Source organism: Microtus ochrogaster, chromosome 6, assembly GCF_000317375.1.
Source record: "Microtus ochrogaster isolate Prairie Vole_2 chromosome 6, MicOch1.0, whole genome shotgun sequence".
NCBI classification, from domain to species: Eukaryota; Metazoa; Chordata; class Mammalia; order Rodentia; family Cricetidae; genus Microtus; species Microtus ochrogaster.
Genome location: NC_022013.1, coordinates 23,065,029 through 23,075,711, shown reverse-complemented (window position 1 = coordinate 23,075,711; position 10,683 = coordinate 23,065,029). Strand labels below are relative to the sequence as shown.

Genomic DNA, 10,683 nt, shown 5'->3' with positions numbered 1-10,683 from the left:
ACTTGGTCAGAACCAGGGCAGGATTTGGAGGCCGTGAGAGATGGTGGATCCACTTGGTCAGAACCAGGGCAGGATTTGGAGGCTGTGAGAGATGATGATAGGACCATCTGATCAGAACAGGGCATGGGCCATCTCAGAAGGTCCTCCAGGTTCCTCCAGGTTTATGTTTTAAGACACACAAAGAAATGAGCAAAGATGAATAAATGGAACATGCTGGGAGTCCAGGGGACCTTACAGGAATGAAGGACCAAGGTGTTGCATCCCAAGTAAACTTGGCGGGGGAGAGGGGAGAAAAGACCTTTGACACCTAAGGAAGGGACAGCTGCAGAGGCTGTGTAGGTTCGGGCTCTCCAGGTCTCAGGAAGGATCAAGGGAAGGGTGGGCGGTCTAGAGGGCAATGGGGGAGGGATGAGGGGAATCCTTGACCTTGAGCAGCAAAGTCCAGCAAAATGATGACGTGACGTTGTGATGAGATAGTCTATGTCTTCCTCTAGTGCGGGGACAAGGGCTAAGCAGTGAAGTCATTGTGAGAGACTCGCTGATCTTTTCCAGTAGAAAGAGCAGTTGGTGCAAAGGCCTGGGGCAGGAATGCAAGTGGCTGAGGGATTGGAGTATGGAGAGGGATGCAGGGCTATAGGAGATGGGGCCAGCTGTCTGTCAGAGCCTCCTGATGAGGAATGCAGGGTGTCCTCCCACGGCAATTAGGAGTTTTGGAGAGGTTGAAGCAAGGGAATATTTAACACTTTGTGGGGCCTGGGGCCGCTGTGTGGGGGACACCAGACAGGAGCAGGGATGGAAACAGGGAGGGGCCTTTCCCCTCAGCATACACTGTCACGGGTCCTGTGGGCAAGGCATCTTTGCAGCAGGGCAGCTAGGACTGGGGTGCCACCGAGAGCCTGCTCCTCACTCCTTAGTGCTGATGTGTGTTTGGCTTGGCCCTGAGAAGACAGTGAAATTGATTCTGCATTCTATATAGGCAAAGGGTAACACGTACACAGGGTGTCACAGATCCCGTGTGTCTCCTAGGAGGAGGCTTGATGCTATGACTTACTCCACGGGCTGCCCCCTCTGGGCTTCCCTGGGTATTGCCCTGGGAAGGCAGTCCCTGGAGCCTTCCCTTCTTGAGGCTCAGGTCCCATGATGGCTGTGTTTCAGGAACTTCCCACTTTGTCCTCTAGTCCATAGAAAGAAGGGAAAGTGGGTACTTAGCAGACTCTCCCACAAACCAAATCCCCAGCCCCTGGACAGCACAAACACCATCAGAAAACTCTTGGGCTCCTGCTAGTAGACACACATGGATTCCCTTCAGACCGCAAAGGGATCTGTGAGATGATCTCCACAGAAAAGAAGGCAAGTTGGCTTGTCACAGCCCACCAGGAGCATCCCCTGTGAGGTGACCCAGAGTCACTGCCTGCATGACCTGGGCACCTGGGCCTGAATTATCTGCCTGCTGTCAGAAAGCACACAGTCCAGCTGGGCCACCTGAACTTCCATCTGGCCCAGGAGCCACTGCCAAAGCCTGGTGGACAAAGAGGCTGTGCCTGCAAGGTGTCCTCCAGCAGGGTTAGGCAGTGTGGACACGCTCAGCCTCCTGACAGGTACCATGCAGGCCCGTTCTCCAGAACCGTGCTGCCACGCTGCACCACGCGGTCCCGCCAGGCCGTCCCAGCGCGTGCAGTCTATAGCAACGCCACACCTTCTCTATAGTGATCGTTTCCATCTCCAGGGCCTGCTCAGCCTGCTGCTTCTCTGCTCCCTGCACCCTTTTCTTTGCCTCTTTTCCGATCTTTTGGCCCTTGGTTCCTTAACCTTTTTTCTTTCATCCCTTTGAGCGAAGTAGCTCAAGCCAGAGAGCTACTAGGTGGTAGCAACAGGCCCTAGGACAAATCTGCCCAATAGCCGTGTGCCTCCCCCACCTTCGTCCTCACCTGCTCCCCAAGCAATGGCTCATGGTTTGCCTCCCACCCTCCCTGCCAGCTTACACCAATAACCAGGCAGACATCGCCACCCAGGGCTGGTTCATCGGGCTCATGTGTGCCATCGCCCTTCTGGTGCTGATCCTGCTCATCGTCTGCTTCATCAAGAGGAGCCGTGGCGGCAAGTACCCAGGTGAGATGGGCAGGTGGGAAGGCCCTTCCAACCAGATCCAGGGCTCTGGCCTCTGCTCTTTTAGTGTTAGAACTTCAGGCCTGTGGCAAATTTGACCTACTTCTTAGAAGCTACCAGAAAAAAAAAAAAAAAAAACTGAGTTAATTATATTTGCGCCTGGTGAATGGATGGTGCAGTCTAGGCAGCTCCAGAGAGGCAAGGAAGGAACCCTGGCTCCTACTGAGATAGCCTGTCTTCCCTTGGCTTACCTCCTATCTTCTTGGCAAAGTGGCTTTCTTTGGCTTGAGAGTCATTAAGCCACCCTGTCAGAGCAGAGATAAGGAAGTGGGGTGGCCATGTTAGAGATGGAGAGCAGGGGGCTAGGCAGAAGCAACGTAATCCCGAGAGAATCCACATAGTGGACCACACCCTGCTGAGGCTTGTCTCAGCGCCTGCCACCACAGACTTAGCAGCTCTGGGGACAAGCAGAGAGAGGCTAGAGACAGGCTGTGCTAACGGCACCCTGGCCCTTCAAGTCCCACAGAAACATCTCTTCTGTACCCCAAGGGTCTTAAGTGCCAAAGGGGAGGACCCCTCCATTCCTGTTTCAGAAAATAATGATTTGTTTTTCAAATGAGCAAGAGAGCCATCGGGCTGTGGCAGGGTGGATCAGGCGACAGAAAGCCAATAACCAGAAGGACAGACAGCCTGAGAGTAAGCCATCCTGTGTAAGCGGAGGCTGAACCTGCTTCTGCCCAAGAGCCCCAGCACCAGACACATTCCCAATGCTCCTTTCTCTTGGGGCACAGACAGGCAAACTTAGATGAAACAAGTAGGAGGAGGAATGATGGAGTCTCCCTCATTCCCTGCCCAGTGCCCACAGATCCTTGGGTCCTGAAGCTCTGCCCCCGCTAGGTGAGGGAGAGTAGGGATGCCATTCCTCAGTGAGCAGGGAACTCTTTGACTTTGTTCCACCATATCTAGACTTTTTCTTCTGCAAGAGAGAAAGTCAGAGCTGGATAGAGGTCCAGACACTGAGGTCCTACTGAGTCAGGGGCACCTGGACCCCTGAGGAACCCACCATACAAACGTAGACTCTGCCTTTGCCCTTCCAGAAAGTTCTCTCAAGGCAGCCCCCTTCCCTCCAACTATGGGGTAAGCACCTCATACAGTAAGAAGACAGGCGGCCAAGGAGCCAGGGCATGGGCTCCAGTCTTCCCTCTTCCTGCAACTACTGGTTTTGTGGCCTGTTCTCAGCTCTCACGTGAGCTGATTATCCCATTCAAACATCAACAAACCCCTCATGCAAGCACCTGCTGTATGCCAGGCTTTGGGCTGGGTACTGAGAATACAGTGGGAAAGATAACTGGCTTCAACATTACAGTTAGCTCAGAGGGATAGACCACATCATAGCAGGAGAGGCCTTGGTTACGTCATGGTCCCAGAAGGCCATATAGGGAGAGGGAGTCAATGAGAGAGACTCATGGGAGAGCAGCTCCATCCCACAGACAAAGGGGGCAGCCCCCCTCCAACTCTGCTTGGAGCTTTGGAGAAACACAATCCCCCACCAAAAAGAAGAAAGCTAACTTTTGTCATCAGTGAGGAAATATATAAAATTATAATGCAGAAAAAAACTGAGAAAGGGCCAGACAAGGGAGTATTTGCCTTTGGCAGAGAAAGGGATGACATCTCTGATATATGGGGACAACTTGATGGAGAAATGGCAGGGAGTTGAGAGGTTTGTCAGCTGGGGTGTAAAGACCCCTTGGGGTGTGAAGGAGGCAGAATCTTCTTAGCAACTGATTGAGCCTGGGGGCACTAATAATGCCTTATTAAAAGGAAGCTTGTCACTGAGCCCAAGATGGTGTCTGGAGTGTGGTGTGTGTGGGTGTGTGCACTTGTACACAGATACCAAAAGAGGGTATTGCTCTGTCATCCTCTGCCTTATTCCTGTGAGACAGGGTCTCTCACTGAGCCTGGAGCTAGGCTAGTCCCAGCAATCCTGTGTGTCCACCCCACAGCTCCAGGGTTACTGGCACACACAGCAACACCTGGCTTTTCACATGGGTGCTATAGTCTCAAACTCAGGTTCTCTTGCTTGAACAGCAAGTGCTCTCAGCCGCCGAGCCACCTCTCCAGCTCCTGGGGTGATGTCTTTGGGCCGTGTGTTCAGAAGCACCCTGGAGAATAGATGTCCTTCTTAATCATTCCGTCCGTCTGTCTGTCTTCCTTTCTCTTACCAACCAGTGCGAGAAAAGAAGGATGTCCCTCTGGGCCCTGAAGACCCCAAAGAAGAAGATGGCTCATTTGACTACAGGTGACTGATCTCCTTCCCTCCCCAGGGCATTGGCCTTGCTGCCCAAGACAGCTCCCTTGTAGCAGCCACAGGATCACTACGTCCACATCCCTCCAGCCCATGGAACTGCTGCTTTACCTCTGTGGCAGCCATTTGGCTGTGTGTATGCGCTCTGAGAGGCTAAGAAGCCCTGGTACCCCCTACTGGACAGGACGTCCAGCCCCAGGACCCTTTATCATGAAGTGAGCTTGGCCATCAGGCCTCCTTTCAGCCAACATCCCACTCCTAGCCCCCAAGAGAATGAGTGGCCCAGGAAGTCTCACCCCTCTGTGAGCTGGTGGCAGCGCTGAAGGTGCTGGGGCAGGGCTGCCAGCTGGTGCTTCTGCCCTGCGCCGGCGCTCCCTCTCAGATCTGAACAGACATTTCAGACAAGGTTTTGCCAGGTTGTCCCTGGCCCATCTGGATGGCCAGTGTATTCTGAGCTCAGAAATGGGTCAGGGTAGGTCATGGAATCTCATCCAAGACCATCTGGGGTGGGAGAAAATATCAGAAAACAGCCGTCCTGCCCCATCTGACCCTGTTAACGGTACACAGGTCACGCCGTTGTCCTCTGACCTCTCCTCCTCTCTCACCTCTGTTACCTGCTCTTCAGGAGCCTGGCAAACAGCACCAGGTCAATGGGTAGGAGCTGCTGCCTGCCCGGAAGCCATCTGGCAGCTTATGGCCGCAGCTGCCCATCCAGCCTGACATCCCTGTGAGCGTCTCCTCCCCCTTCTCTGGCTGGCCTGGGATCACCTGGCAGGGTTGAGCCTCGCTGTGGGCTGAGAACTACCTCCGGCTCCCAGTTAAAAGACTGTGGGCTTTTTTTTTCTCCATGCCCTCCGTGCAGCCCGACGGAGTGGGGGTGAACACAGGATAAGCTGTTTCCATCTTCACCTCCCCTCCCTCCGGGCCAGCATTGGCTCTGCAGGTTCTGCTTCTAGAACCTGCATTGAATGAGTTCAAGAATCCTGCTGGGGAAAGGCTAAAATTAGGACGTCAGAGAAGCTAAGTTTCTAAGGGAATGTGCCTGGGATAAAGGCTCTCTTGCTCTGCTCTTGGCCTGTAGCTGGATTCCCTTCTCATGAGGCTTGCCTCTTTCCATGTCTGTCCTCTTGGGCCTTGCAGGTCTTAGGCATAGGGAGGCAGACAGGCAGACAGGCAGGCAGTTGGTTAGGCTAGGAGTCCTTCCATTCAAACCTCCTGAGGAAAGTCCCATTCCTCTAGACCAAGGTCCCTTTCCTCTCAAGAGCCCCACATACTGACTCTGCAGGGCTGTCTCTGCCCAGCGCTATACTGAGCTGAAGTTCCTGGACCCTGTACAGGGACCTCTAGAGCACCTAATGGAGCCTTCATGCCCTGCAGTGGCATGCTGGGGAAGAAACCTGACTGTAATCCAACTCCTGCCCAAACTCAACCCAGCCTGAATTCAGATCCACTTGCCCCACTCTGTCCCCACCGTCCCTGCTGTGGCACGGCCATCAGAGCACACAGATAGTCCACCATAGCAGGTCACAATCACCCAGCATATGGCAGGTGTGGACCTGTGGCTTTGGGACCTGTCCGTCAAGAGAAGCTGGGAGCACCCATGGCCTCTGACTACAGGACCTGTCTCTGCTCTTGACAAGAAGTGAGCATGTTAAGGAAACTGCCCCTGCCTTTCCACTTCTATCTTGGCATTGCTTGCCTGGGCAAAGCAATGCTAATGCTTTAGGGCTAGCAAGTAAAAGGGGTGAATGTTCACCCCACATGCCACTTCAGGGCAAGAGCGCTGCGTCAGGTGGTCTGGGGATTCCTGTACAGGGTCCAGGTACCTTAACTAAATGCAGCCCTGGGCAGACACAGCCCCCCAGAGTCAGCATGTGAGGCTCTTGAGAGGAAAGGGACTTTCTTCCGGAGGCTTGAATGGAAGAGTGCCCAGCCGAGCCAGCTGCCTGGCAGGCTGGCCCCATCTGTTCATGCTCCGTTCCAGCTCCATCTAAGGCCCCTTCCTGGTCGCCACCTACCCGAGGCTACTGTTAGAACTCACTGACTGTTCAAATGGCAGCTTATCCAGGGAAGGACGAATGCCTAGGGATGCAGAGGGTGTGTGTACCTGCTCGAACTCCCTGGCACCACCGTGGTTCCTTCTGCAGGCCTCCAGGCCTCCACAGCTGACCCACAGCTGCTTCTTGCCTGGGAGCCTGTGTCACCTGTGACATGTGACCAGCAGCACCTGGTCTCTTTATCAGGAGGAAGGGTGCCACGCCGGCTTGGAGGAGCAGCCCCTTAGCGTCCTAGAGAAGTAGTTCTCAACCTGTGGGTCGCAACCATTGGCAAATACATAGTACCAATGGTCTTAAGAGCAGAGACACCTCTTAGCAAAATTACAGTTACAAAGTGGCAACGAAAGCAAGTTCATGGTTGGGGGTTCCTAAGACTGTTGGAAATATGTGTTTTCTGATGGTTGTGACTCATGTGTCATGACCCCAGTTGAGAACCTCTGCCCTAGCTGATATATGGGCTTGAAGGCTGTTGCCACTATATCTCCAAGGCCCAGAACTCTTGTCACCCAGGAGGGCCTTAAGGACAGGGCTTAGAAGGGGCTAATAGCCTTGCTAGTGTCTTCTCACTAGCCTCCTCACACGCTTCCCTGATGCTCCTCCCTCCCACTTCCTGCCTCTTTTACTTGCAAGGTACAAAGCATTAGTGTTGCTCTAACACCTGATCTTTCCCAGCATGTCATCTGCCTTGGGGAAGATGCTGGTCCTCTCTGTGCCTCAGTTTCCCTTCGGTAGAGTCTGCTAAGCAAGAGAGGGTGACACTGGGTGATCTCCAATTCTCATCCTCCTGCGTTGGTAGAAGCCCTCTATCCTCACACACACACACACACAGACACACACACACACACACACACACACACACACACACACGGTTTAGGCTGTGCCAGCCATGTGGGTCTGACTCTGTCTCTTTCTGGCCAGCGATGAGGACAACAAGCCCCTGCAGGGCAGCCAGACATCCCTGGACGGCACCATCAAGCAGCAGGAGAGTGATGACAGCCTGGTGGACTACGGTGAAGGTGGCGAGGGCCAGTTCAATGAAGACGGCTCCTTCATCGGCCAGTACACGGTCAAAAAGGACAAGGAGGAGACAGAGGGCAATGAGAGCTCCGAGGCCACATCGCCAGTCAATGCCATCTATTCTCTGGCCTGACGGAGCGCCCCAGGCACAGCACACTATTTTGCAAGTAGGAGGGGAGAAGGGGAGATAAAGCGACTGCAGACCTACCACAAAGCCACAACCACCTTCAGGGACAAGGGTTCAACATGGGGTCTGCCAAGCTGTGAGGACCAGTGGCGACCCGGCTATTCACAACCCCCTCCCAGTGATACCCCAACGCCCGTGGGTGTCACTAAATGGGAAAGCTAGAGCTACACTCGTTGGAGGGTGCGCTAGTTTCTTGCCCTATCTCATGGCCACCCTGAGCACTCCACAATGACCAGCCTTGGTCTTGGCACACACTCATCCATTCCTATTGCTTACAATCTTTTCACTGTCTTCATTTTTTTTTTTTTTTGCTTTGTGTATCTTCTCCTTCCAATCCATTGTCTCCATTTTCTTTTACTCTTTTGAGAAAAAAAAAAAAAGTCCCTGGAAAAAGACTAAGTGGGCTCTCCCCCAGGAACCGAAAAGATGGGCAAAAAGGATTGATCCGTAACACAACATGCAGAAAAGCTGCAGTATTCAAGCTGCCACCAGGCCAGTGTGTTTCCGAAGGATGCCTTTCGCCATATGCCTCCCCCACCCCCACTCCCCACCCATCTGCCTCGGCCTTGTCCGTGCTGAGCTGGGTTTGGCTCCTTTCTGGAAAATGACAGTGTTTTTTTGGCAGGGAGAGGGTGTACAGGACTCCTTGCCGCACTCTGGTTTGGTTGGGAGTGGGGTTTACCTCTTGCTACTCGTTCTTACTCTGCCCCTGCTGCCAGAGAGTCTGAGAGTGAGCTGCACAGAAGATGAAGATGAAGAATAGGTACCGATGAGAAGGACTGAGCCCCAAGCGGAAACAAGTGAGAGTGTGATTCCCGGGTGACAGAGCAAACCTCTGGAAAGAAAGGGCTGGGTAGTGAAACCCAGAGTGGAAGAGAGAGGACCACAGCTGCCCACCCAGCCAGGGTTTACGCTGCTACCCGGAAGAGCTGAATCCCTGTGATACAGAGGCGTGGCTGGTGTATCTGGGGGTAACAATGCTGCTCCCCCCTCCCATCCTGTCCTTGCTCAGTTGTGTCTGACATGGTATATGAATGGGGACCTGCTGCCCCCAGACTGAGCCTATCTGTCCTTTCATTAGGGTACACATACATACCAGGGGACCATGAGGTGCACCGTGCTAACAGTGCTGTGACGCCCCTGACTGGAAGGACAAAGCTCTTCGTATGCCTTACGCAGCTCTGATCTAACCCTGCAGTTCCCAGATCCCTAGCCCTACTCTGCAAGCCTTGATGCCTCCAGTGATGTACGTCTCGGGACCAGGGCAGCCTATGCAAGCATCCCCTTGGGACCAGAAGCAGCCACTCCACACTTGCCCTTCCCCCCACCACCCGAATGGAGACACTCGCAGGCCTGAAGTTCTCAGCCTGAAGGTGCTGCCTTCATCCCCACCTAATCCACTTTTGAAACCAAAGGTACCTTGCCTCAACGACACAAAGAGATGGGAGATCTTGAGCCAGAGTGTCGCCCTGGCAGCTGTGGGAGGGAAAGGTCGACCACTGCAAATGGATCACCTGCCATCGGCATGGCCTCCAACTTTAGCAATTAGGGGCCTGGGCAGGATCAGGGCTGCGCCCTTCAGAGACTTTTCAAAAGCATCATTTGCCATATGTTTAAGCCGCAGAGGTATTAGCAATGCTTCCATCCCTTGATAAGCATCCGATTGAAGGTCAGGCCCATAGGCACACACTCTCTGCAGGTAAGGAACCATATCCCAGAGATGAGCCGATAATATTTGAGCCTGAGAGTGTGTCTTGGTCCTTTGGCTCAACCCATGGCCAGCACTGCTGCCTGGAGGCCCGAGGGACAGCTCTCATGGTGAAAGGGGACAGGGTAAAGGGCAGAAGGCTGGGGACGGGGGTGTGCTCAGGGTCCCCTTCCCCGGTTCCAGTCTAGCTCTCTTGAACGCAGCAGGGCATTGCTGCAGTGTAGGCCACCGTCCCTGGAGGGAGGGCTGGGGAAATGTGCCTGTCAGCCTAGGTGAGGCACCACCCTTTCCAGAAAACACTTTGGATCTGGGCAGAGTGGCCAGTTTCTCAGACCTCATTCATGTGGCACCATCGGCTAGTGAACCCATTGCACCGACAGCAGGTTTTTAGAGGAAGGGACCCTTAGATGTCCCTGCCACAGACAACCCGGAGAGGGCTGCTTTGGTCTTAGGGGTCTGGGGGAAGAAGTAAATCTTTAGACTGTCTTCGTGCCCCGTTCTGGAGTGCCGGCATGCTCAGTACCCTCCTCCTCTGTATATAAAGAGAAGGTTATGAACCTTTCTCTCCAACTGCTTTATGGGTGCTGATAGGGGCCCCCACTGCCACTGATCATAGCTCTCATAGGAGGGACAGATCTGGGCTGAAGAACCAGTTTCTCTCAAGTAGAGATGGCAGGTGCCCACAGACCAGGCTCAGCGATGTGGGGGTGCAAGGTGGAGGAGGCAGCTCCTTCCAGGGAGGGGAGAGGCCACTTTCCACACAGCCTGCCGGAGTGTACCCCAACTCAGCAGGAGAGCAGTATTGCCCCCTCCCTGCACCTGGATCCCAAGCAGCCATCCCAAAGTGATACCTAGTCCTGCTAGGGCTTCACCTGTCTGGTGGGGGCAGGGGAAGAATGCGGTCATCTTGCAGCGATGCTGAGTGTTTATGGAATGCTCTTTGAGTCTGGGGCCAAGGCTTGAGCCCTGAGTACCATGTTAACCAGTGAGGTCAGATGTGGCCCCTGCCCACACAGGGCTGATGTTATTGGAAATGCGTAGATGAATTACCGGGACACGGTGACCATTACATTGGAAGCATGGTGTTCTTGTTTGCTTAGACTACCGAATGCTTCAAGTCAGAAAAGAGAGGCTTCCAAGGGAGAACCTGGTCCTTTGGGCTGGCAAATCTGGGTGGGACATGGCAGTCAAGATGAGTGGGGTTCAGCAGCCAGTGTTGTGCTTCCTTGGGGTGTCTGTCTCCCCCATTTAGCCCCTCTTTGAATAACTCCTGTTCAGAGGTGGATTGGATGTACATGTCAGG

The 10,683-nt window shown here is 53.9% G+C and overlaps 1 protein-coding gene across 17 annotated transcripts in view; it reads left to right on the top strand.

Annotated features, from left to right (window-relative positions):
• Nfasc (neurofascin) overlaps positions 1–10,677 on the top strand; it is a 160,378-nt gene extending 149,701 nt beyond the window's left edge. For all 17 annotated transcript variants that reach the window (XM_026779886.1, XM_013346726.2, XM_013346725.2 and 14 more), the window contains 3 exons: positions 1,978–2,109; positions 4,336–4,405; positions 7,387–10,677. In XM_026779886.1, the coding sequence (XP_026635687.1) occupies positions 1,978–2,109; positions 4,336–4,405; positions 7,387–7,618 (434 nt within the window). In that variant the 3' untranslated portion in view covers positions 7,619–10,677. The remainder of the gene's footprint in view (positions 1–1,977; positions 2,110–4,335; positions 4,406–7,386) is intronic.
• Positions 10,678–10,683: the final 6 nt, after the last annotated feature.